Here is a 27,478-nt window from a genome sequence, read left to right on the forward strand (position 1 = left end):
CTGTTTGAAATTTTTTGTGATAAAAATTTGGAAATTCTGAAAAGCTTTTAAAGAAGAAAGTTGGAAATTCTGAAAAGTATAGAAAAAAAATTTTAAATTGTCTAATTTCTCCTCAGTTTTATATATGTATAGTAAAGTAAGAAATAGTCTTTAAGCCATATACATTTTGCTGCTTTAAAATTATAAAGTATTCTTGTTAACATATCATTGCTCATCAGTACTTCTTGACTGAATGTACATATGTTGATGTACTTTTTTAAAGACCAATACTAAGGCAAGCCAAACAAAAATCTCTGCTGCTTTTGCCTGGTTTGGAAAATGTTGAAATGACGGAGGAATCCAGTGGACCATATTCAGATGCAGTAAGTTGGGGTATTTTGTTATTTCAACTTTTGAATGATGCTTGGGTAGTTTGTTTATTGTAAGTGATAAACAAGTAGAACCTGAACAGAAGAGAGTTCCGTAACAGGATTTTTGCATATAGTTGGTTGTTTGGCCTGAAATTCTTTTGTGAGTTAAGGGCAGAAAATCTCACTAAAGATTCTCATGTAAATATAATCTCTGATTTTTGTTCATTAATTATCTTTTTTGAACTCATATCTCGTACTGTTTTTAAAAGTTTGTAATTGTTGGGCCAAGCCCGTGGCGCACTCGATAGAGTGCTGCGCTGGGAGCGCGGCAACGCTTCCCGCCGTGGGTTCGGATCCTATATAGGAATGACTGGTGCACTCACTAGCTGAGTGCCGGTCACGAAAAAATGACAAAAAAAAAAAAAAAAAAAAAAAAAAATAAGTTTGTAATTGTTAAAATACATGGTTAAGTATTGCTTTGGAAAAATTAGAAATAGTAGTTACTAGTCCACGTCTAAGGAAGAGCTACTCTTCATTTGTTTCCATCGAATTTCCCATTCCTTCTATCAGATAAACACATCTTTGCTATCACATCACTCATTAGGACTGTGGTTACTTTGGCTAATGATACATGATTACTATCTGAAGATCTAGGAAGTTTAGAGGAGTAAAAGTATGAGTATTATGCATCCATGATGTGGAGCAACTTCAGAAAATATTTTTTTCCTTTCTTCCTTTCTTGTCTTTTCTTTCTTTTTTAATTTTTTTTTTAAATACTATTACTACCGTTTTGCATAGCAAACTGAAAATTTTCCTATTCAGCAACAGGTAGGGTATGCTTTTTTATTTTTGTCGGGACCTTCAAGAGTCCTTTCATTTTTTTTTTTAATTGATTTACTTTTAACTGGAACATAATTGATTGTACATATCTGTAGGGCACAGCATTGACTATCAGTACCTGTGTGCAATACATTATCCTCAAATCAGTATATATTTTTTGTTTAGAATATGTAAGAGAAAAAATGTTATTAAGTACTCTTGTTTTTTTTAATTTCTAAATTAGAATTCTCACCATGTAGCCATATAGACTTATTAAAATTTGTTCAGTATAATTTGACATGTAAAAAAGTCTTCCTTGGTGCTTTAATATTCTCTGTCATACATTTTTAACCTTTTAACCTTAAGATTTAAAGTTTATGGCTTCTTCTCTTACAAATATTTCCAGTAATAGGTGGCATATTTGACTCCAAAAATTTGATTCACTTTGCAGTTTTTATGTTGTATGTCTTTTTTTCAGAATTCATAAAATTAAGGGTACAAAACAATTACTGTGAAATTTAGAGACATCAAAACCATTGGCTGTTACTAAATTAGTGTCGCTTTCTTTGATTTTAATAGACTTGAATAATGAGAAGAAATTTGATGTTCGAAATGAGTGTTTATTAGACTGAAACTTTCAAAATGTGAAAAGGGAGAAGCAACATAGTACATTTGTGCTTAATGAAATTGTTTTATTTTTAATAAAACAGATAGAAAATTCACAATTAAATGTGAAGATAAGTGGCATGGAAAGAAAATCAAGTGGAAAAAGAGATTCCCTTTTGGCACAGACAAAGGATAAAAAAGAAAATATGAAACCATCAGCCAAAGTATGTTTTCAAAAGTGTAGTTAATAGAATTTTTTAAATAAAGTATGTGGTGTCTTTAGGACATAAAATTTTTAATTGGAAGATAAAGCTGTGAAAGTCTAAATGAAAGATGGGATCACAGAGCAAAGCTGGGATTTGGTCTAGAAAGACTACTTACTAGTATAGCATGTAAGTCTAGAAGCGTTGGGTGGTGATGCCTTTTTAGTAAAGGTGTAAGTACTCTGGCAGCAGCTCCCTTGTGGTGGAACGAGACTAGGTATGAGTGACTAATGTGGGTAGCACAAGAAACTTAGAACTTTAGAACTTTTAGAACTTTTGCTTCGAACTATTATAACTTTAGAACTTAATATTTTGACTAGAAAGAGAGAAATAATGCCTAGGTAAGACATCTCTTTTAACCTCAAATCTAAAACTAATTATTATGCTAGTTACCAGTTAACCAAATTTTAGACAACAGTAGTTCTCTATTCCGTGATCTCCAATTACCGTTATTCTAGAATCTTGAGATCACGGCCCTGGTGAAATGAAAGAAAAATGTTATTGGTAAAGAATAACCCCAACACCTATCTGTTGAAACTAAAAATAGAACGAAAACAATGCTTACAATGAAAATTTATAAAGATGTAACATTTACTACCAAAGTTACAGTTGTATAGGGTATTGGCAACTTTTACTTAACTTGACTAGTTCATGCTTCAACTTGAGTGCTACAGGTACACTCTCTTCTTGCCAAACCAGTTAATTTCTATGTGTTGGCTTGAAAAATGAATTTACCCATGTTTTGTAGTTAAGCACAGGCGTGCCTGCTTTTTAAAGAGGTCTAATAGTTTCTATTTTCTCAATATTTTTAAAGACAGAAAGTGAGGGACATTATACTAATTTGTTATTGATCATGAGTATTGTATGGGCTTAAGTTTCAAATGTCGTCATAATCACTGTTGTAAAACCATATCATGGTATTAGAAGAGACATTGGAAGACATGTTAGAAAATAATTTGGAAACTAAAATGTACACTTTTTAAAATTCTGCAGCTGAATCTTGAATCTTCATCTACAAAAGTAAAAAGTGAAATGCTTTTGGAAGAGGAAAAATCTACTGACTTTGTATTTATACCTCCAGAAGAAAAAGAAGCAAAGGAGAGAATATTAACTGAACATCAAAAAGAAGTACTCAAAACAAAGCGGTTTGTAGGCCTTTGATTTTGAGTTGGGCATTCTGCATTCATGCTTACATTTTATGCAGCAAACTGCAACTTGGGGTTTAGAACTATAATACTATAGTAAATTTTAATGACAAAAAGTATACTGTCCATAACTGCATTTCATAATGTATAAAAGCTACCTGGTAATGTACCAAATGTTTCTAAACTGAGTTCCTTTACTGAGGTAGGTTGGGAGGGGAAGATAGTTTCATGGAAAGCCCAGTTTTTATATTGTGCATTAAAGACAACTTGGTGGTAGAATTTTAAGATTAATTTCTAATTGTAAGAATATCATCAGATTTTTGAAATTACTTACATAAAACATTTTTCAGGTGCGATATTCCTGCCATGTATAATAATCTGGATGTTTCACAAGATACCCTGTTTTCTCAGTATAGTCAGGAAGAATCTATGTAAGTATGGAATCCATCAAACTTTTATAACTGGTTTTCTGATTTTTAAGTAATTAAAAACAATATTTTAATTTATACGCTTACTTATTTCAGGGAAATTCCTACTTTAACTGAAAACCCAAAGGAAGATTCCAAGATTATGATTAAGGTATATTTGGTATTTCACATTTCTGGGCTTTTAGAATCACTCTTTCAGAGTCACTTAAACAGCTCAAAGTTGACAGGTTGTCTATAGGTCTTCATTTTATTAAGTTTAGGATTTGTTTTACATTCTCCTCTTGACTCCCACTCAGACACTAGCAGAATTGGGGGTGGGGGGAAGATGTGTTAAAAATAAATGTATTTGGCTTTTCAATGAGGGACACAAATTAACAGGCATCTACCACTACCTTTGAAGTATTTGCAATATGTTGAAAGTCTTTTGAATTATTAAAGTTGCAGGCTAAAATTTCCTTAGAAGGTCAAACTTGTTTGCTGGTTTTTATATATATATGTATGTATGTATGTTTCTGTGCAGGAGGAGCAAACGAAGAGTGTCATGGAAAACTGTGATATGGATGAACATCTTGAAAAAGCTTCCCTTTCAAATAATGAGTGTTCTCCTGATGAAACCAATCCAGAAATACCAAGCAGTAATAGTGATGTCGGAAAAACTTTAATTTCATCAAAGAAAACTTCAACTGAATGTGCGTCTAGTGCAGAAAATTCTTTTGTTGTGAGCAGTAGCTCAGTTTCTAATGCCACTATTTCTGGAACTCCCCCACAGCCTACACGTCGAAGGCAAACGTTTATTACCCTGGAGAAGTTCGATGGTTCAGAAAATAGGCCTTTTAGCCCATCTCCTTTGAATAACATGTCATCAACTGTTATAGTGAAAAATAAACAGGGAAGCATGAACAAAACAGAAATGCCAGCAAAAGCAAAGAAAAGAGAAGTGGCTCTTTCAAAATCTGAGTCTGAAAAAGTAGTGAATGGAATTAAGAGATCAGGCCGGAGATCAGGTAAAGCTGAACAAGCAGGAAATAAAAGGTCTAAACCCTTAACAAGATCTGAACAGGAGAAAAATACTCAGGAATCTGTTGAAGACCTGGTAGCCTCAGAAAATCACTCACCTGGCTTGCTAAATCAAACAGAATGTGCGTCAGATAATCAGGTTCCTCTTTCTGAATCTATGATGGAGCATGAAGATACAAAGCTTAAACCAACAATAGAAAATGCTGTGTTACTGGAAAATGATACTGTTGAAGAGAAAAATGTAAGAATTAATTTGGAATCCAAAGAAAACACACCTCCAGCAGCAGTATCAGCAGATCAAGTGGAAAATGAGGACAGTCAGGTTCAGATAACTCCAAATCAAAAAACCCTTAGACGGTCTTCAAGGCGACGTTCAGAAATAGCAGAGTCTACTGCTGATAACCAAGATAAAGAAAATCATCAAAAAAAGGAAAGACGTAAGGAAGAAGAAAAACCTCTTCAGAAGAGTCCATTACATATAAAAGATGATATGTTACCTAAGCAAAAACTGAATTCTGAACAAACTGTGCAGGAAAATTCGATTGAGAAAGCAAATAATTTACATGAGGAGACTTTTGGAGAAACCAGTGCTAGTGCTGAAATTGACCAAAATAAAAGAAAGCCAGACCTTGAGAATACTAAATCTGAGGGAGATGGTACACAGGACATTCCAGACAAATCCTCTAAGAAACCAATAAGGGGACGAACACGGTATCAAACAAGAAGAGCATCTCAAGGTTTGCTCTCCAGCATTGAAAACTCAGAATCTGACAGTTCTGAGGCAAAAGAAGAAGGTTATAGAAAGAAAAGATCTGGAAAATGGAAAAACAAAAGCAATGACAGTGGTGGCATTGAAGATCTAGAAGAGAAAATGGTAAAACAGGAATGTATAAAAGGTGAGAATCAGACAACTGATTATAAAGCAAGTTGTGAAGTAGACGTAGATGTAAAATCTCAGAGCTGTGAAAAAAAAGATGAAAATAGTACTGTAATACTTCAGGATCCTACAGCATCTTCAGATTTGTTGCAAGTTTCTGAAGATGCACCAAATATATGTGAGGGAAAAAGTAAAACTAGTAAATGTGCAAAACATTCCTTTACAAGTCCACCTGTGCCAGAATCAAATTTAAGGACTAGAAATGCCAACAGGAGATTACATAAGCGAGATTCTAGTGATAATAGTGTAGGAGAATCCTCAAAAACAGAGACATCAGACATTTCTTTGCTCTCTGAAAAATCTCTCCAAACACTTGAATGTCAACACAAGAGAAGTAGAAGGGTAAGGAGATCTAAAGGTTGTGATTGCTGTGGGGAAAGCTCACAACTTCAGGAAAAATCATTTATTGGGTTAAAGAAAACAGAAAATTACAACCTAACAATTAGTGAAACAAAAAAGACAGATGTGCAAATACCTGTAACTGTATCAGAAACTTCTAAAGCTAATGTCTATTCTGAAGTAAAGTTTTTAGATGAGCATTATAGTATGAATTTTCATTTGGGTCTCAGGGAGGACAGTGATAATAGTAACAATCCCTTAATTGTGTCTGAAACTGAGTTGAAAGAAAAATCCGTTCAAGAATCTTTTCCTTCTGAAATAGTAAATTTTAAAGAGGAAACTTGTAATACGGGCTCTAGTGAAGTGGTATCTCTTGAAAGCCAAGAGCCATGTAATAAAAAATTTAAAACTGTTAGCCCGTGTTTAGGTGATACCAAAGATATTTCACAGGAATGTTCCTTGGAGACCAAAGAAGAGAAACCAGAAGCTTCAGAAAAGGGACTAAGTCTAGAGAATGTAGTTAATGTTGAAGGAAATGCATGTAAAGTAATAGAAGCCAATCCAGAGGAAGTAGAAGCTATGGAATTGGATGTAGGAAGCGATATATCTGAAGGTAGCTTCTCTGAACAAGAGAGTGCCAAAAGTGATATTTCTGAAGAAGCAGCAAAAGAGGAAAATGATGAAAAAAGTGGTGATTCTGTAGTAGACACAGCTGAAGGACTGAATGCTGCAGAAGCAGCAGCTGAGGAAATTAATTCAGATATTCGTCCTACTATCACACCTGTAGAAGTGAATGCTCAAATTGAACAAACAGCATCTGGGGAATTAGGTAGAGAAAGTGATGAATCTGATCCAGGCTCATCTGAAGAAAGGAGTGCTGAAATGGAAAATTGTGAAGAAGCAGTGATAGGTGAGGTGAATGCTGAAACTGACCACATCTGTAAAGTGGAGGATGGAGATAAGGAAACTTCCAAGCCTCAAGAAGCTGAAACAAAAAGATTGAATGCAGAAATTGACAACTTTGTTCCTGACACATTAGAAACAAGCACTGAAGAAGGAAAGATTGACTCTAATAGAACTGAAACAAATACTGAACTTAATCGATTTAAAGAAATAAAATTAGATGATGATCAAATGGTAGTGGGAAATGGTAATGTTTTACTACAGGGGGATCACCATACTTCAGAGAAAGTAGAGGAACCATTGCAGTCTTTGACATGTGGAACAGCTGTCTCTGAACTGATAACAGAAGACAACGATGTATCTCCGCAAAAATTAAGGGAACTTGATCCTTCACTTGTGTCAGTAAATGAAAGTCCTGGTGGCATGCGGACACGCTGTGTCTGGTCTCCTTTGGCTTCTCCATCCACTAGCATTTTAAAGAGAGGACTAAAAAGACCCCAAGAAGATGAGATCTTATCACCTGTTAACAAGGTAGGGGGAATGAGGCTGAATATTAAGGGGTCCAATATTTGTTTAGAATATTATAGCTATACAGTGACACCTAGTAAATGACAAAATATTAGGATTGTGTGACCACTCATTTTGATTATTTACCGTGGTTGCTAGTGAGAGGGCAGGTAGAAGTAAAGGTGTTGAGAGATGGAGACTGAAGCCCTTTAGATATTCCTTCATTTCATGACACCTAACTAAAGATCTTTATGCAACTATGCATATGGTGTTCACCTTTGGCAAAGTGGGTAAGACTCCCTCTTGGGGATGATCTTTTCTGTTCCTTATACCGTAATATCATATTAGGAAACATTTCGGAACTTAGGTGATGCTATGGCCATTGATAAAGTAGGTTTTTCTTTACTGTGTGCTGGGACATTATGCTGTCTGTTTCACCTCAGTGTTTATATAAACTCTTTATTTCCAGACCTTGTCTAATTAAAAAGAAGAAAAAAGTCTCCAGGCTGAACCTTCATCAGTTTCTGGATGTTATTTATATTCCTGCCTACCACAGGAAATTATAACTCCTTTAGCTTAGGAAGCATGGATTATCTGTGTATCTGCTTTAGCTTCTGGCCCTGTACCTTATACGTAGTTTGTTGAACAAATGAATAAAATAAGAGGAAAAGTAAGATATTCTTACATAGCTCAACTTCTCTACTTAACAAAATAGGTATTCTGAAAGGTGTGATGTTGTCGTTCCTTAACTTAATTTTGAAATTGAATCTATTTACTGTAGAATTCATGTTCATATATGTACAAGCATGTGTATATAAACATGACACCTTGATTTTTGCCTTTAGCAAGCACATTTTGAAAATATCCCCTAATTTCTATTCTTCTTACTCTTATGACTTATCAACTTTCCAAGATATATTAAAAATTCTGCTGAGAATTTAGAGATTAATTAATTTAGGAAGACTTAACAACTCTTCAGTATTCTTGTTTTGAGGGTATTTGCTTTTGGGGTTTTGTTTTTTGTTTTTAAATATCTTAAATTTAATAGGCCATAGAAGTTCTTGGATAGTTTATGAAAATAGAGTACATTGGGATTGATGTCTTTCTTCAGTATACTTTAGATTGTTAATACACATTAACTAGTTCTTTTTTGTTTGGTAGTAGCTCAGGCTTTATTGAGGCAACAAGGCAACATATGGTCATTTTCTGTGGCAGATATATATATATATATATGAGTGCTCTATTGCATATTTACATCAAATAGCTGAATGAGTGAACATACTGCAGGAGTTTAGGAGAGGCCAAAATTACTTTCAAGCTGGGGCTAAGAAAGACAAAAGTTGCTACCCAGTTGCTGAAAAGGTGTGTTGATAGTAACGTCAATGAGTTTAGTACAGAGATTAGGAAGACATATCAGAGGCCAGTTACTTCTGTACCTCTTACCTTGTTCTTTCTAGTCTGTTTAGTAAGTCCATAAAATTATTAGAATCAGATTATACAGTTTTAGCTGCTACATGCAGTTTTGTTAAGTTTCTTCTGCTGTCCCTATTTCATAATCTGTGTTGTTATATTATGCAGAGGTAGATTATATACTTCATTAGAATGAATTGTGGCATTGAGTAGTATTATCTGTGAAAACAGTCACTAGGAAGAAAAACAATTGTGTAGTTGGCTTCCAGTGAAAATAGATTAAACTTCTAAACCCATATTTTATTTTTGTATAACCTCATAATGAGAATTTATGGTGTCATTTTTTAAAACTTTATTTTGTTAAATAAGAACTTGACCTGTGTTTTCAGGTTCGCCGTGTGTCCTTTGCAGATCCAATATACCAAGCAGGATTGGCAGATGACATCGATAGGCGATGCTCTATTGTTAGGTCCTGTTCTTCAAGTAATTCTTCCATATTGAAAAGTGTTAAAACTTCTCCTACTGCACAATCTAAGGTAAACTATAGACTTTAAAATACACATACATGGGGCTGGCTGGTTAGCTCAGTTAGTTAGTGTGTGGTGCTGGTAGCACCAATGTCCAGCCACACATACACACACACAAACCACATATATATACATACACAGAATTGTATGTGCATTATTCATCTTAGAATCAACTATTTAAAAAACAAAACTTTTTTGGTTTGGATATGCTGTTCTTTTCTCTGCTACATGGTAAGCAGACATGAAGAGAAGAGATGGTAAGAGGCAACGATGATCCAACAAATAATTGATTAAGGTAGTAATTTCTTTTATATTTTCTGAAATTTTTAAAGAAATGATTGCTCTCTAAGTTGTGAAAATTAAATTGTAAAATTATAGTAAACTAGGGTTCTGAGTGGTGTTTTTTTTCTCTCCTTCTATCTAGCATAATACCACCTCAACCAAAGGAATTCTGTCCCCAGGATCACGTAGCCCTAAATTTAAGAGCTCAAAGAAGTGTTTAGTAAGAAGTGCTTTAGTTTTCATGTAACTTTATATTTTCATTTTCAGTCAGGTGACCTCTATTTAATGGCTTTTGAAATTTATTCCAAGATTTCAGAAATGGCCAAAGAATCCATGCCATGCCCAACAGAAAGTGTTTACCCAGCTTTGGTGAACTGTGTGGCACCAGTTGACATCATTTTACCTCAAATTACATCAAACATGTGGTAAGTGGTTTTTAGGCTTCTGGCTTTTGTTCTAAGATGCCACTTATTTAAGAGGAGTATGTGAATGGTCAGAGTTCTTATATTTAGAATTGGTTGCCATGCAGTCTTCCCTCACACATTATATTTTATATATATATATTTAAATTTTGTTTATACTTGTGGGGTATAGTGTGTTGTTTCAATACATGTGTATACAGCACAGTGATTCACTTAGGGTAGATAGCATAGTTTTGGACCTGTTAGTTCACCCCTTCTCTTACCCTGCCAACCCCCTTTCCTCTCCCAGCCTCTGGTAACCATTCTACTCTCTGCTTCTATGATAACCACTTTTTTTTTTTTAAAGATTCCACGTATGAGTGACATTATATGGTATTTGTCTTTTTTTGCCTGGCTTACTTCACTTAACATGATGGTTTCCAGTTCAATCCATGTTGCTGCAAATGATACCATTTATTTTTATAGTTGAATAGTGTTCCGTTGTGTATATCTACCAGGTTTTTTTTAATCCATTCATCCATTGATGGACATTTAGGTTGATTCCACCTCTTAGTTATTATTGTGAATAGCGTTGGGATGAACATGGAAGTGCAGGTGTCTTTTTCATATATTGATTTCATTTTTGTGTGTATATGCCCAGTAGACACACATTTTATTTTAGAAATAAATAAAAACGCAGTATGGAAGGTAGGCCAGACAGTCTATCCTAATATAGTAAGACAGTGTGTGCAGAATCAGTGTTTTCCAGGTGGTATGCTGAACCTTTTATATGCATTATCTTATTTAACCCTAATATAAATGCTATGAGGAACATGAATATCATTTCCACCTCATAAGATGAAAGATTAATCCACCAGAATCACACAGTTAATAAGTCACGTATAGGGAAAGTGAGGCTCACATAACGTAAAACTTACTCATGAGATGTTTTTGTTTTTTGGATTAAAAGTTTGTTTTCTTGATGTGAGCTTTGAAAACTTAAATGCTTGTGGGTAGACAGTTCCAGATTACTTAATCTTGGTTAAGAGGATTGTTTCAGGTAGTGTGTGATGCCTCGAGATAATTTCTCTTTAATTGAATTGTTAGTTTGCCCTGTCTTGGCATAATCCTCAATAGGAGATGAAGTGTTCTTAACCTTCTCCAAGGAATTTAATAATTCAGTGATGTGTATCTGACATATACTGAGTCCATTTCTGATTAAAGAAGCTGGGGAAAAGGAACATTAAAGGGGGTATAGGTTAGGAGAGGTAAAAAGAACCAGAAGAGGAGCCTGAGCTACAGATTAAGCTGGGCGTGGTAGCATAACAAGTTTTGTCTTTCTATTGTACCTGTGTATGTAATGCAACAATTAGACAGCAGTTGCATGTGCTTAAGGTAATCTAAGAATCATCTCTGTTAAAGAGAGCCATGTGTGTGTAAAGCACGAAGCACACACCAGGCTTATTTTGTTTCCAGTGCTATTGTTTAAGCCAGACATACACATCAGATTAAAATTTTATTTTAAATTAAATATGCATATGCCTGTCCTCACTGTGGGCTAGATGGGCCTGTATAAATAAACTGTTATTGAGCTTAAATGAGGAAATTCAACTGGATAAGCCTTCTCAAATAGCAAATAAGTGCAACTGTGTAATTATGTTCTTCTTTCTCTTCTGTTCAGGGCAAGAGGCCTGGGACAACTCATTAGAGCCAAGAATATAAAAACAATTGGTGATTTGAGTACTCTTACAGCATCTGAAATAAAAACTCTTCCTATCCGTTCTCCAAAAGTGTCCAATGTAAAGAAGGCTCTCCGAATATATCATGAGCAGCAGGTAAAAACTTAGATGTTAGATATAAATCGTGTAGTAATAAATGATGTAGCAATACAGCTACAGAAAAATTTTAAACTATTTTGATTAAAAGCCCATTTTATGGTGCCTTCTCCCCCTAGTCAAGAGTAATTTAAAAGATCATGTTATAACTGTGCACTGTTTTTATGTAATGCACTAGGTTTGTTTTTAAATTATCTTCTATTCTTTGAATTTTTTTCTAAACCTTTCTCTCTTTTATTTCCACCAACTGGTGATTTGATTTTGTGGCTGTTGTTCCTAAAACCTAGATGTTGAGATTTAAACATCTGCAAAAACCTTGCAAATTTGTAAGTCACAGAATTTTGATTTTGATGTCTAGCACATTTGTGACTTATTTTTCTTGTTGCATATATGCATTTTAGGTCATGGACATTTTTCAAGATTCTTCTCCTCATAAAAATATACATAAAATTTTGTATATAATGTCAGAAGGATTCACAGACTCTCCTAAAACCCATTCGGGACCCTCTACCCATTGACATTTTTAGGAATAGTGAGTAAATGAAAAATAGAGCATGTTAAGGGTGAAAAGCAGTGTTGTGCATTAGGATTTCTCAAACTGGGGTTTGTCAGCTACTGAAGATTCCTGCTCTATTTAAGATAACAATTCACATATTATAAAATTTACCCGCCCAAAGTATACAATTAAATAATTTTTAATGTATTTACAGAGTTATACTGTCATCCCCATGATCTAATTTTGGAACATTTTTCATTACCCCATGAAGAAACCCTGACCCTATTAGCTTTTACTCCTCATTTCCACCCCCCAGCTTTAGGCAACCACTGATTTACTTTTCCTCTATAGATTTGCCTATTTTGGGCATTTCATAAAAGTGGGATCATACAATCTGTGGTCTTTTGTAACTGGTTTCTTTCACTTAGCATAATGTTTTCAAGGTTTATCTATATTGGCATGTATCAGAATTTCCTTCCTTTTTAAGGGTGAATAATTTTACATTGTGTGGATAGTACCACGTTTGCTTTGTCCACTCCTCAGTTGGTGGACACTTGAATTGTCTTCACCTTTTCTTGTTAAGAGTAATACTGCTGTGAACATTAAACATACAGGTTTTTTTGTGGATGTATTGTGTATATACCTAGGTGTGGAATTGCTGAGTCATATGGCAACTCCAGCTTTCTAAAAGTGGTATTCTCTCAATCAGTGATTCATAGGCCCTGGGAACAACTATGAAAATTGTATTCTTTTTAAAAGGAAATCCATATATTATTTAAGCTTTGAAATCACTGTTGTAGATTTTCTTTTCCCGTATTCCTGAACATGGAAAGCATAATGTAATTTTCTTAGCTACTGTGGTTACATTTCTTGAGTAATACATTATGAAATATTGCAAATTCCTAGCCCTGTCCATAAGGGTTAGGAATTTACAATATCATGCTATTTTTTGTGTGTAGTTAATAGAACATAGTTTCTTAGCAATATTAGCTAAGTTAATTGTGATGAGCTGTGGAACATATGATCCACACAAAATGTTCTTTTCCAGTGTTTGTACTATTGTTCCTATTAAAAGTAAATTTCAGTTTGTTGGATTTTTAACTGCGCTGAATGTATAATCTAGGTGAAGTCTCGTGGACTAGAAGAGATTCCAGTTTTTGATATTTCTGAAAAAACAATAAATGGAATAGAAAATAAATCTCTCTCTCCTGATGAAGAAAGACTTGCCTCAGGTATATTTTAGCAACTTGGGACAATTTTATTTAGAAGATCAGCTGACTTTCTTGAAAAAATATTTTGTTAGGATTTTAGTTTTTATTTAATTTGACCAAGCTTTTTGTGTGTGTGCTTGATGCCAAGTGCATGAAAAAAATAACTTATTTGATTTCCATATCTAATTGTTATTCTCTAATCATCAACTTCTGGTCCATCAAGGTCTCAAATAAAGATATAAACTGTGCCTTCTCTTCCAGTTATGTAAACAAAATGAAGTAGTCTCACCATTTCTTTAGTAGCATAGAATAATAAACTGGTAGATTTTCTTGTTCCCATGAAGAGTCAGGGGCATTCAGCCTGCTCTTTAATTTTGAAACCTGGGCACTTAAACTTTTTATTAACTTAAAAGGAGATATAAAAAATTTGTATCTGGTATAGATTTAATTGTACTTTTTTTTCTAGATTTGATTGATCCTATTGGTTTAGAAATTCCATCATCTAAAAATCTTGTGGCACAGATTAGTGCTCTTGCTCTTCAAATGGATTCAGAAGATCTCCATAATTATTCAGGAAGCCAGCTATTTGAAATGCATGAGAAACTTGGTAGTATGACAAACTGTATCATAAAAAATCTACAATCTCGTTGGAAGTCATCAGCCCATGAAAATTCTGTTTAGTATTTTAAGAGAAAACTGAAGATTTTTTTAAACATCACTGGATTTCTTGATAAACAAGTTCTGAAATATAGCACAATTTCAAAGAAAAGACTGTTTACAAAGTTGGTAACATTTCCAACCCAGAAGGATAATTATTGTGTAAGTTCAATTTTGTAAGTTCATTATGTAAGATTTTTTTTCCCCACTTATATTTTCTTGGCTGCTATGCATAGTTTTTCAAGAAATATAATTAATTTTACTGAGATGTGAAAGCAAAAACTAGAAACAGAAACATACATTTTTATTTTACACTTTCTTACACTCTTGTATTCTGATCAAACATGTACTTTCAGTAAAATTGAAAATTTTTATTTGAATTTTTGCTGAACTGATAAAGGTGTTTATACTTGTTTTTTTGGTTTTTGTTTTCAATTCATATTTGTTGTGCCTGGGGTTTAGGAAGTTTATTCTGGGCAAAACATCTTAAATGAGATGTGAAAGAATTGAAACTTCTTGCAGATGTTAACTTTGGACAACTTTCGAAAACAATACCAAAAGTTTCAACTTTGGGGGTTAAAATATTAATGCAGAATATACTAAGATTCTGTTCATTTGCATTAGCAAATATTTGTGCAGCAGTGTCTGCCTGTGAAAATGTACTGTTGAGACATAGTATTCATTTTTAAGTGCATGACTGTATATTATGTATAGATGACGTTCTTAATTTATAAATTTCAGTCTTCGTTAATTGCATGAAATTTTTTGCAGCTTCTTGTGAATACCTTGGGTTTGTTTAATAGAAACTTATTTTGTATATATTAAATACTGAGATACCAGTATGGACAATAGAAATGCTTCATGGGCTTGCTGCAGGTATTTGTAGGATTCTGTATCTACAAATAAAACAACAAATAGTTTTGTATTTAGTTAATAGTTTTAGTTAAAACATGAGTGTATTTTCTAAAAGTATCCAGAATGAGTAAATTTATAGAAATGAGAAAACGTTACACAACAACTTTGCTATTCATATCCTTACCTCTTTTTTCTTTTGGTTTAGAAGAGGGTATCAGCCACTAGAAAGTGTGCCTCATTACGTTTTTTCTTAATGGAGTTAATTTGAATATTTTCATTCAAGTTGGACTATAAGAAAGCTAGAGTTTATCTGCTTTTTAAAAAAATTTATATCTAAAAGCTAACTTGGAAGAAATTTGAAACTGCTCTTTTTTATATATGTATGTTTTGCCTAGTTTTAAAAAATAGGGTGTTTGTAATTATATTTGTAAATTTTACCACTAGTGTTAGTATCTCACCTCCCATATTTGTTTCATCTTTTTAACTGAGAATATATCTCACTCATTCCCTGAATAGAATGAGTTGGATGATCTTAATTTCCACACTTTATTCAGAACCTAACCCCTACTTGGAAGGCCACACATTTATATTGCAAGTTGTAGAAGTTTTTAATGTCTGGCTAGCTTTCCCATATTCAACAGGGGCCCTCCAGCAAGCTCCTCTGCAAGTTGGTGTCTTTTTGTGTCATAATTATAAATCCATCATCATTACATATGTTTTTGTGTCTAAGTACGATATTCATATACCAAGGATGGTTTTATAAAGAATTCTGGTATCATTGAACTAAGGTTGTAGCTTGAAGAAATAACTAATGAAAAATACTAATTTTTAAAAACAACTATAATTGTGGTTTACATTGTCAGTCATTTCCCAAATTATATTTAATGGTAAAGAGGCACGTGAGTTTTTAGTTAACCGGGTGTGAGTAAAAAGGGGTGTGTGTGTGTGTGTGTGTGTGTGTTTGGGGGAGGGGAAGCGGGATACTTTAACATAGTTCAGAGTCTAAATTAGCTCATTTCATGATTATATGCCTTAACATTGTGTGAACTAAACTTTGCTGGTTGAATGAAGTTCTTGAGAAGCTGAACCTCATAGTACAAGATGTGACCAAAATTTAAGTGATTTACTTAAATCACAATTTGATACAAACACAGGTATTAGTTTTAAAAACATTGTAGTTAACAAGGTTTTATTTAAAAATATTATTTAGGGGGCAAAAACCAGCTTGCTAAATCTTCATCATTGCTATGACTATAAACAATTATTTTCTATATTGTTGCCTTAAAATTTTCTGCATGTTTTTTTCTCGAATGATTGCTGAATAGCAGCAAGCTTTTCATATTCCTTAATCAGTTCCACTGTATTGTTTCACTACTAAAATGGAGTCCATTTTTTCAAATCTTTTCTAATGTTTAATAAAACAAATGACAAATATTAATAAGAACACTCAAATGTGGTTTATTTTATGCATTTTTGAAAAGATATAGTGGCATGCAGGAATGGAGTGTAATTTTCATATCTATGAAATCTATTTTGGATTTCATAGTGAATTTAAATTTTCAGTATTTCAGTGAGCCTGTTATTAAAGATGCTCTGCCATTTGATCTTGTTAGCCATTGTTGAATGATAAAGAGCTTTACTCTAATTCCAAACAGTATAGGAGGAGTCAGGTTAAATAATGCAGTCAAAAATAATATTTAGATCTGAATGTTAAAAGTGTGATGGTTTCTGATAGTGTCCCTGGATTCTTTTTTTTCTATAGCTTGAAGATAGGGGTTCTGTTACATATTTAAGAATTAGATAAATGTCAGTGAGTGGGAGGGAAAGAAACAAAATTGGGAGAAATGGGTGGGGGTGTGAATATGTAAGTACAGTTGTGTTTTTTAAGGTAAAGAAATGAGAATAATTAAAAATAAGTGCTATTTAAAATGCTGACTTAGTTGAAATTTTAGAGAAAGTATAAATGACTTAATATTTTCTCTTAATGCCATTCCTTACAGCTTTGACTTTGACTTTAATTTAGAGAGAAAAGCCTAGGTTTTATCTCATATTCTTCATAATTGGTTTTCAGGGAGGTAATTTGTCAGCTAGGTTAGGAGACTATAAAATAGTGATTGTTGGCTAAGATTTGAGTAGGGGGGAGGAGATTTTGTTCACTCATTACCACCACCCATGTCTATTTTATTCCTAAGCCATTAGAAAGGTCTTAATACTTGGTACACAAACATTAGTGAAGCTTTGATTTTTCAACACAGTGCTTCTCAAATTTGAATGTGCACGTAAAAATGCAGATTTGATTCAAGGAGGTCTGCATGGAAACTGAGAGTCTGCATTTCTGACAAACTACTAGGTGATCCATACAGATGCTGATGTCTATGGACTGCACCCGTAGATAGCACTAAGAGGCTTCAGGCTGTGAATTAGATAACTGAAGCAGATTTAATACTTAAAATTATTGCCACAAAAGATAAGCTAGACTTTTACAACTTTTTCAGGTTTATGAATGGGTTGCAGACTGGTCTTGAACTCTTCAAACTAACAGCTCAAAAAATTTTTTAAAAGTTAAGCATAGAATTTTGCCTCTTGGAGCCTTTTTAAAATATGGAAGACATTTTTTAAAAAAATAAGTAGACTTAGCTTAAGGATTTCATGTTATAAAGAACCTTATTAATAAAGCAGATTAGACAGTATTTTCTCATGAGTGTGGATTATGCTCTCGTTAATATAAAAGTAGATTTTCAAATTTTAAAAATAGTCTCTAAATATCTTTTGTTCTATTATGGGTCTTCATTATTAATAAACATGGAAAACAGACAGTCCTCTTAAGATTAATTTGGCAGTGAAGTTAGTAATGCCATAATGATGAAGTCATATCTGATAGGTATGGCCTGTCAATTTATTGAAGACCTCTGGTGACTTAATGTACTGTTATGTTACATGGTTGAAAATTAAAGTGGTACAGTTGAATAATTTGATTCTCTAAAAGTGAGTTTTTCTTGGGATTCTGTTAAGGTCTTAGAATTCCCTCACATATTTAAATACTGTTTGTGGGAACTGCCTTCGTTCAAAGCACTAAAGAAAATGTAGCCAACAGTTAAGTAATGGGTTTTTAAATTGGTTTTTCAAAATTTATTGATTGCTTGATCTGTAAAATAAATTGAGTTTCATGGTTTCAGATGGCCCAGTTAAGAATATGTCTGTTATGTGCCATGCTTTTTATATTGCTTTTGAAAGTATCCATTAAAATCTGAGTCATTCCAGTTTGGAGATCGGTAGATATTTGTGGTATAGTAGTCTAACAGAATTGTGAGTTTACTCAGTTTAATACAATGTTAAACTTTACCAAGTGTTCTTAACCATTTTTTCTTTATATACTACTCCTTTCTCTCTCCAAAGAACAGTTAAAATCAAACATGACATGCTCAGCTGTAAATGCTTTCTCCCCTGAAAAATACCTTTAGAATGAAAGATAACCCCTCTTATCTGAGACTATAAAACTGAAGGTAATATTTTCGGATTTTTTTTTGTTTTTAAAGATGACCAGTAAGGGGATCTTAACCCTTGACTTGGTGTTGTCAGCACCAAGCTCACCCAGTGAGCTAACCAGCCATCCCTATATGGGATCCGAACCCATGGCCTTGGTGTTATCAGCACCACACTCTCCCGAGTGAGCCATGGGCCGGCCCCAATATTTTCGGTTTTTGATGTCACAGGGCAGAAAAAAGTCTTTGCAACTTTGTATTCTGCTTGTAGCAGAGGGAAAATTATTTTTGGCCACAGTGTACTGATTTGTAATTGTGGATAAAACCTTACTAGACATTAAGATTATATGCTGATAGAAATTGATGCACTGAGAAGTGATAAAATGAAAACAGGCAGATAGAGCTGAAATTTTAATAATGATATAATAATAATGCAATTAGTTCATTTAGTATAGGGACAAGCAGTCCTGTATACTATAGCTTGCAGCCAGTGGTCCTTGAGAGCTAGTCTATATATAACACAGTACTATAATTGGTGTGCACAAATTTCAAGTGATTATTTAATACACATTATTAATTTGTCCCCCCAACATAGTAAGCAAATAATTTTCAGAAGACATTTTTTTTGTTTGTTTCTTAAATGGATAAACAATGTATAACCAGGAAGTCTACCTCCAAAATATTGTTATGGGACTGAAAATGGAATATAGTGTAATAACTTTTGATACATAATTGAATAGTTAACGTGTTTAAACAATTTATTTTTATAGAATGAGAGTTTTCTAAAAGAAAATGGAATTAGAAGCAGAATCAGTTTTTTGAGTATAGAAATTGAAGGATGGCAGTCTTAACTAGTAAATTTCTATATAGCAGGGAATCTGCAAATTGTAGCCTGACACCCGTTGTTTTGTACTCATAAGCTGACTAGTTTTTACATTTTATTTTGTGACACATATATAAAATTAAAGTTTCAGTATCCAGAAAGAAAGTGTTACTGGAACACAGCCATGCTCAGTTAACTAGTATTGTCTTTGGCTGCTTTCCTGCTATAGTGGCTGAGTTGAGTAGTCTGACAGAGACTGGATTACCTGCAACGCCTGAAATACGTACTTTCTGGCCTTTTCCAGAGTGTCGATTCTTGTTACAGAGGATAGTTTTGTTCATACCTGGCGTGTAGTCAATTTGGTTATTTGCTTCTCGCTGACAGAATGGAGTCTTGATTCCTTAATTTCTGTTAACCCTATTTAGATTTTTTATAAAATGGGTTGCCCTGATTTCATTTGTCTTTTGCTATTGCTCAGATACACGTATTAAGAGATACTAGTACTATTTAAGTACACATTTTTTCTTCTACTTAAACTGTAATTATGTGTTAGCCATGATATCAAGGGACCTTAATGGTCTGCACGAAAGGCATCTGGCACTAATAGGTTAAATCACACCTGTGAAGTAAATTGGGGCATAGGGGTTTGCTTTCCTTATTGGTTAGTTACTTATTGCTTTCATTGTATCTTAACACTACCTCCTTTGGATAGACCTGACTGATAGGTACTTAGAAAAAGACTGATAGGAACCAAATCAGTCATTTATTAACCCTGTGATATTTTTGTCCCCATCACTTGGTAACCTCTTAAGACAGCTTAGTTTAGTTTTACACTCACAAAGTATTTATATTTGATAAATCTTTCAAATGATTTATGTCAAAAACTTAACAGATGTACCTGTTCGTTTCTCAGTTAATTGCGCTGGCAGATAGGAAGTAGGGCTGCTCTCAGTTTTGATTGTGTAATGTTTTATACAATGTTTAAAGCAGCAGACCTACACTGAAAAGGTTAGCATTTCTGGTTCATTATGACTTTGTTGAGGGAGGGAGAATCTTACATTGATCCAAAATAAAACCTTTCATGAATCATGGAGTTGACTTTTATTGAAACATTTTTTAAGAAATGCACTTTTACCTGAAATAAAACTATAAAAACTAAATTCTGATAATTGCTTTTGTTTGTTCTATTTTGTCGTTTGTTTTAATGAGACATGAAGTAAGAATAGCGTTATCCAAATACCAACATAAAGTGAACTTTGTTTTCCTTCACCACCAATGCATGAACATTCATATTCTTTGCCCTACTCCCATATGATCTGCTTTATAACCATAGAGTTCTCTGACTTACTCAGTTTTATGGGTTCCACAGTCTTCTAAATCCATAGTTTTAGATAATCAGTAATGTTGAACGGGACTGTGTTTGTTTACTAGGGCTGCTGCAACCAAGTGCTGCAAACTGAGTGACAACAAATTCATTCATTGCTCTCGATGCTAAAAGTCAGCAGCATTGGCACCTAAGGTCAGTGAGGAAGAATCTGTTCCATGCTTCTCCCCTAGCTTTCTGGTGATTTGCTGGCAGTTTTTGACATTTCTGGCATATAGAAGCATCACCCTAATCTCCACTTTTTCACATAGCTTTCTCCTCATGTACATGTGTGTTTGTCCAAAGTTACCCTTTAATAAGGACACCAAGTCTATTGGATTAGGGCACACCCTAATGACCTCATCTTGGCCAATATCTGCAACAACCTTGTTTCAAAATAAGGTCACATTCAGAAGAGGCACTGGGGGCTTAGGACTTAAATAAGAGTTTTGGGGGACATGATAGAACCCATAACATTTAGGAGTGAGTTTTGGCTCAGGTGTAATATACGGATGTAATTGCTCCCTTTTGATGGTCACTGAGGCCTTTGTAGCCTTGTAGTCCTGAGTCTGATAGTAGAGATTACGTACAGAGGACTTTCCCAGTATCATTGATGGCTGGAAGAAAACAGGAAGATTTGAAGACTAACATAGATTGCCAGTTGTTAAGGTGTGTTAATTAAGAGTCCTTTTTGAGATACACACTAAAATATGACTAACAGGATTCACTTAAGGTAATGGAAGGAGGGCATTGATTGGTGGGGTGGAGAGGAAACAAGATTAACCAGGAGTTGATAATTTTTAAGGCTGGGTGGTGGATATAGACAGGAAGATGGAAGATGATGTGTATATATGTTGAACACTTCAAGCTTTAGAAAAAGTCTAGAATTAAAATTTGTGTTTTCCTTGTAATTGCAACTGCAAAGTGTATTTTGGCAGGCCTATTAAGTAAATAGGGAATTTAAAGCTAAACCAGTCCATTGTAACTGAGAAAGCATATTTTTTAGGTGTTCACAACATTTGGGCGGAGGGGCGGGGGGAGCCGCATGATGGGATTGTTGCCCAGCTTAATTTGGATTTTCACCCAGTTTAAGCGAAGATTGAAGATTTGGAAGTGGGAGCGTGGTAATCTCTCTCACCACTGGGATGCTTAGGAATGGTCTATTTTGTTCTGTTTTTGAAGATCAAAACAGACTTGTTTCATTTATGCAAAGAACTCATTTACAACACTCAGGTATGGACTACATACAGAATAATACAAGAGGCATTTGCTTCCAAGGTGGTCACTGTATAAATTAAAATGATGAATATGAGGGGGTAAGTCCCACCAGAGGGCACAAAAGCTTTTCTCTAAGACTTCAGGAATCCTTCCTCTACATGGACAGGATCGTCAGGCCCTGGGGATTGTAGACTTGGGGCAGGCAGAAGAGCAGCCCCACAGAGGCGACAGCAATGACTCCATAATGTGTTGGGACACCGGCCCATCACCAACTGGCAGTTTCCTACAACACTCAGGTTCATTCCTTTTCACTTCTAACTTGTTAGGTAAATGGTTTTTTATGTAAACAGTGGTCTGTCTTTTCTTGGAACTGTATGTTCATCATCTGAACTTCAGCATCTAGCATTTAGCCTGGCATACAGATGTACTCCCTGATCATTTTGCAAGTATGTGCACTCTCTTTGCTAGAGCACTCCCTGTTATTCTCAGAGACACACTTTTAAGAAAATTGAGACCACAACATTGCTACAGCTCTGAGGTTACAGGGACAGATCTTTGCTTTTTTAGGAAGGGTGGTCTGTGAACTTAAGCATGATGCCATTACTGGTTGTCTCTCCACCTTTACCCCTTTAGCCACCTTTTCCACATACTGCCCCACTGGATACAAATGGGAAAGATCTCCTGAGACTAGGATTGGATCCAGGGCTGTTTATGTTTTTATTTTTAAAATTTTTTTGGTGGCTGGCTAGTACAGGTACCCAAACCCTTGACTCTGATGTTATAACTCCACACTCTAACCAACTGGGCTAACAGGCCTGCCTTTTCTTTTCTTTTTTTTTTTTCCTTTTTTCTTTTTTCCCCGAGGGCTGTTTCTAAAATTAAGGGAAGCTTGCTGAACACAAGTATGGATAAGAGTTTTGAGAATGTCTACTCTTGTGCATTTTTAACAGCACAATTTTTTTTTAATGTAGATAGTTTTTGTAGTCAAGTCTAGTGTGAGGAGTTTGCTTTATTTAATTTTTTATTGGTAGATCTTAAAGCCATAAAAAATAAAGAATGCTCATTCCATCAATGCATTTGTTGCAGAATTATCAATTTTATTAGCTACCAATTATCACCAGTTTATATTGACTATCAGCTTTATAACTTCATATCTGGATTAGAAATACAAGCATTAGCATTCAGTAAGTAAGGAAAAGATGAATATCTCTGCCATTTTTCCTTTAATGTGTTTGGCATGTTCAGAATCCCTGTTTTAGAAAAGAAATAATGTTAAATATTTTTTATGGAGAAAGACTCTGGGTTGATACAGCAATAATATAACATTAGAGAAGCTTTTAAAATGTCTATCCTAATATTGAAATTGTTTTAAATCCAAAGGAAAATTTGATAGTGGCAGTTTTTAAAATAGAGAACTTATAGGCTTAGTGTCTCAAGTTTTATGTGCAAGTTCAGAAAATAATGAAAATGTAAATCTAGTTCAGTAACTGGACAGATTAGTGATACCAACATTTGTTTTACTGGAGAATTATTTGGGTTCATATAGAAACAAGGGGCAGTACTACCATAAATCATATAGACACAGAAAAACCGTTAGGCAGCTTGAGAACTTGAATAATAGTGGAGAGTCTAAACTGAAATATTGACTGCAGGATTTGTAGGTCGTGCATACAGTTGTGATGCTTTGAAGTGCCTAAATAGCTTCAACGTAGTTGGCTGGGAGCATGCCAGTCCTGCCAGTCCTCTGCACAGTACCGTACATCCAACCTTCATCAATAGCTTGAACATTTACAATAGCATCTCCATCTTTGAAGGACACCTCATCTGCATCAGCAGCCATGTAGTCATACATGGCACGGAAGATTTTCTATTTAAGGAGATGGAAAAAAGGAAAAATTTTATTTATTGGATTTGCAATAACAAACCCAAACAATCATGAGTTCTCTCATGACTTATTTCACATATTCCAACTTAAATATGTGCAACCACCACCAAGAAAGTAAAAAAAAAAAAAAAAAAAAATTGCAAATCATGTATCTGATAAAGAGATTAACGTCCAGGATACATATAAAGAACTCCTACAACTCAACACACACATAAAAAGACAAAGGATATGAAATAGGCATTTCTCCAAAGACGGACAAATAGCCAGTCAATAAGCACAGAAGATGCTCAACGTCTCAGTCATTAGGGAAATGCAAATCAAAACCACAATGAGACACCACTTCACACACACTAGAATGATGATAATCAAAAAGACATATAGCAGGTATTAGGATGTGGAGAAATTGGAACCCTTATGAACTACTGGTGGAAATGTAAATGATGTAGCCACTTTGGAAAACAGTTTGGCAGTTATCACGTGTTAAATATGGAATTACCATATGACCCAGCAGTTCCTCCACTAGGTATACACCCGAAAGGAATGAAAATATATGTCTGCACACTAATTTGTATATGCATGTTTATAACAGTGTTATTCATAATATCCCAAAAGTGGGAACAACCCAAATGCTCACCAACCAATGAATGAATAAACAAAATGTGGTACATCCATACAATGAACTATTATTTGGTAGTAAAAAGAATGAAGTACTGATATATGATACAACATGGATAAACCTCAAAATGTTAAGTGAAAGAAGGCATGCACTAAAGTCCACATATTATGTGATTTCACTTATATGAAATGTTCCAAATAGGCAAATCTGTACAGATAGATCAGTGGGGGCTGGCCAGTTAGTTCACTTGATCAGAACACAGTGCTGATAACACCAAGGTTGAGGGTTCAGATCCCCATACCCACTAGCAGCCAAAAGAAAAAAAAAAGTGCATCAGTGGATGCCTAGGATTGGATGGAGCTGGAAGAGAGAGGATGGGGATGGACAGTGAATGCTAACAGGTACAAGGTTTGTTCTTTTTTTTTTTCTTTTATGGTAATGAAAATATCCTAAAATTAGATTATGGTAATGATTGAACAACTTTTTAAATGAACTAAAAATCATTGAGTTGTATACTTTAAATTATGAACTTAATACTATGTTAATTGTATATCCACAAAACTGTGTGTGTGTATACCCAAAGAGAAAAAAGAGAATGTGCTAATTTTATATGTGACTGTGGCCTTTCTCTCCCTTTTGGGGAGGTTAATCTTCTGTTTTGGAGAAGAATTTTATTTATTTATTTTTTCAGGGAGTCAACTCTAGAGAAGAATTTTAAAAACCCTAGCAATATTGCATGTCATCTCTCACTTTGGCAATTTTGGAGCATACCAGTAGTAAAAGTTCTGAGAGGCTATTCAACACAAAGTTCTTTAAAAAACTTTAACACTTTGGAGGTATAAATAATACGTGAAAATACCCAAAGTTTCTTTCTAGGAGCAGCCACTGGTTAGTAATTTGGGATGTAATCTCTCTCTCTATATATTTTGCATTCTGAAACATACACACAGATAGTCATATTCACAAATAGATTTCTCCTTTCCCCTGAATAAGTGGGAAAAAACTGTAATACTCTGGCTTATTATTTTCATTTAATATAGCATAGAAGTCTTTCCATATAAATATAGATCTTACTCTTTTTGACCACTGGAGAGAATTCCACATTTTGTTAATAGCACAAATAATTTAGCATTTCCATTTTTATGGACACTTAGTTGTCACTGTTTTCTAACACTACAATCCTAGTGTTTATCTTTGGGCAAATAATCTCTGAAGAAAGAGCTTTAAATTGGAAGTGTTAGGTCGAAATGTGTTTAAAATTTTTAAAAGCATTTGATACTCTAATGTTTGAATATGATATTTTACTATTGTTTTCACTTGCATAGTCTTGGTTACTAGTCATGGTGAGCACTCTTTTTGTTGGACATTTTTATTTTTTCCATAAATTGTCTATTCATACTCTTCCAGGTCTTTCTTATTTTGAGGGGAGGGGAATAATTTGTCATTGAATTTTAGATACTTTATGCTTTTTAGATACTAATGTTTATGTTATGTATGCTGTAAATATTTGCTCCCAGTCTGACATGTTTCTTTTTGTTATAGAAATATTTAAAATCCTATAGTCAAATCGGTCAGTCTTTTTTCCTTTACACTTTTGGGTCTTGGAACTTGCTTAGGAAGTCTTTCCACAATATTATAAAAGTAGTCTCTATTTTTCTGCAATACTTTTAAAATTTTGGTTCTTACATTTCAATCTTTGGTACAGCTACAATTTAAGTAGACTTTGAGGTGGGTATCTAATTTTATTATTATTATTATTACTAAATATATAACTAGTTATCCCAAGATCAAATAATTAAATAACTCATCCCTTTCCTGCTGATCTGTAATTCTTTTAGGGTCCATTTCTGAACTTCATTTATTTTTCTGTCTATTACCATACCAAATCCCTATTTAATTATAATAATCTTGTAGTGTGTTTCGCTCTTTTATGGTTTTTTCTTTCATCATTTTCAAAATTTGCTTGTTTATTATTGCATCTTTACTCCTTCAAATAAATTTTAGAATTATCATACACATTTTTAAAATATGCTATTGAGAGGGCTGGCCCGTGGCTCACTTGGGAGAGTGTGGTGCTGATAACACCAGGCCACGGGTTCGGATCCCTATATAGGGATGGCTGGTTAGCTCACTTGGGAGAGCGTGGTGCTGACAACGCCAAGTCAAGGGTTAAGATCCGCTTACCGGTCATCTTTTTAAAAAAATAAAATAAAATATGCTTTTGGGATTTTGATTGGAACTGTCAAATTTATTGATTTATTTCAGGAGAAATGACAAAGTTACAATATTCCCTTCCTGAAATATAATATCTCAATAGTTATTTAGATCTTCTTTTATGTCCTTGGTAAGGATAGTTGTCTTAATACAAATATTGTTCATTTCAGTCATAAAGCTTTATGTTTTTGTGACATTATGAATGGGGTCAGAATTTTAAACTAAGAGTTTTATTTTTTACAGCTGGCTAGTATGGGGATCTGAACCCTTGCCCTTGGTGTTATAACACCACTCTCCAACCAACTGAGCTAACTGGCCAGTCCTAAATTAAGAGTTTTAAAGTAGCCCGATGAATTGTGAACATTATTTAATATATAGTTTAATATTTATTAATATATATATATTAATAGAGGAGATCTAAGATATGTCATATGCATATGTATATTATGTATTCTTAAAGAATAATCCCAAGTACCGAATGTTTAGTTTAAGATAGTGGGTGAAGTCAGTGAGCCAAAACTGATGCTTTGCTCTAGTTGTTTGTTTGTTTCTTTGTTTAATCATTGCATAATGCTTTTTCATTAATTCAGATTTGGTTTTCTGATATTACTGACATGTAGTAAAAGAGCATTATATATAATATAAGGTTTGGTTGAAAAAAAAAAAGATGAAAATACCTATAATCGTTTTTGCACATATGAAAAAATAGAATGATTTGAGTAAGTTCTTTATTATTTACTTACTCCAGCAGTAGATGGATGAGAAGGGATAGAAGATACCGTTGTCTGTTGGGTGGCAACTGAAGATGATCGTTGTTGTGGAAGCACTATGGTTTTTGCATGTTTGTAAGCTGAAAAGGAAAAAAAAATAGTTTATAAGGAGAAAACAT

The 27,478-nt window shown here is 34.0% G+C and overlaps 2 protein-coding genes across 17 annotated transcripts in view; one reads left to right on the forward strand and one right to left on the reverse strand.

Moving 5' to 3' along the window:
* RIF1 (replication timing regulatory factor 1) overlaps positions 1-14,427 on the forward strand; it is a 61,781-nt gene extending 47,354 nt beyond the window's left edge. For 2 of the 4 annotated variants that reach the window (XM_063099590.1, XM_063099599.1), the window contains exons 25-36: positions 263-362; positions 1,880-1,999; positions 3,032-3,183; positions 3,534-3,614; positions 3,708-3,762; positions 4,132-7,338; positions 9,114-9,260; positions 9,676-9,753; positions 9,843-9,958; positions 11,616-11,769; positions 13,389-13,497; positions 13,943-14,427. In XM_063099590.1, the coding sequence (XP_062955660.1) occupies positions 263-362; positions 1,880-1,999; positions 3,032-3,183; positions 3,534-3,614; positions 3,708-3,762; positions 4,132-7,338; positions 9,114-9,260; positions 9,676-9,753; positions 9,843-9,958; positions 11,616-11,769; positions 13,389-13,497; positions 13,943-14,157 (4,534 nt within the window). In that variant the 3' untranslated portion in view covers positions 14,158-14,427. Of the gene's footprint in view, positions 1-262; positions 363-1,879; positions 2,000-3,031; positions 3,184-3,533; positions 3,615-3,707; positions 3,763-4,131; positions 7,339-9,113; positions 9,261-9,675; positions 9,754-9,800; positions 9,959-11,615; positions 11,770-13,388; positions 13,498-13,942 lie in introns of all 4 variants that reach the window. The other 2 variants (XM_063099604.1, XM_063099607.1) reach the window with 2 other exon arrangements.
* An 8,523-nt stretch (positions 14,428-22,950) lies between these two features.
* NEB (nebulin) overlaps positions 22,951-27,478 on the reverse strand; it is a 206,310-nt gene continuing 201,782 nt past the window's right edge. For all 13 annotated transcript variants that reach the window (XM_063098291.1, XM_063098282.1, XM_063098237.1 and 10 more), the window contains 2 exons: positions 27,333-27,439; positions 22,951-23,741 (listed from right to left, as the gene is read on the reverse strand). In XM_063098291.1, the coding sequence (XP_062954361.1) occupies positions 23,568-23,741; positions 27,333-27,439 (281 nt within the window). In that variant the 3' untranslated portion in view covers positions 22,951-23,567. The remainder of the gene's footprint in view (positions 23,742-27,332; positions 27,440-27,478) is intronic.

This window comes from Cynocephalus volans, chromosome 1, assembly GCF_027409185.1.
Source record: "Cynocephalus volans isolate mCynVol1 chromosome 1, mCynVol1.pri, whole genome shotgun sequence".
Classification (NCBI taxonomy): Eukaryota; Metazoa; Chordata; class Mammalia; order Dermoptera; family Cynocephalidae; genus Cynocephalus; species Cynocephalus volans.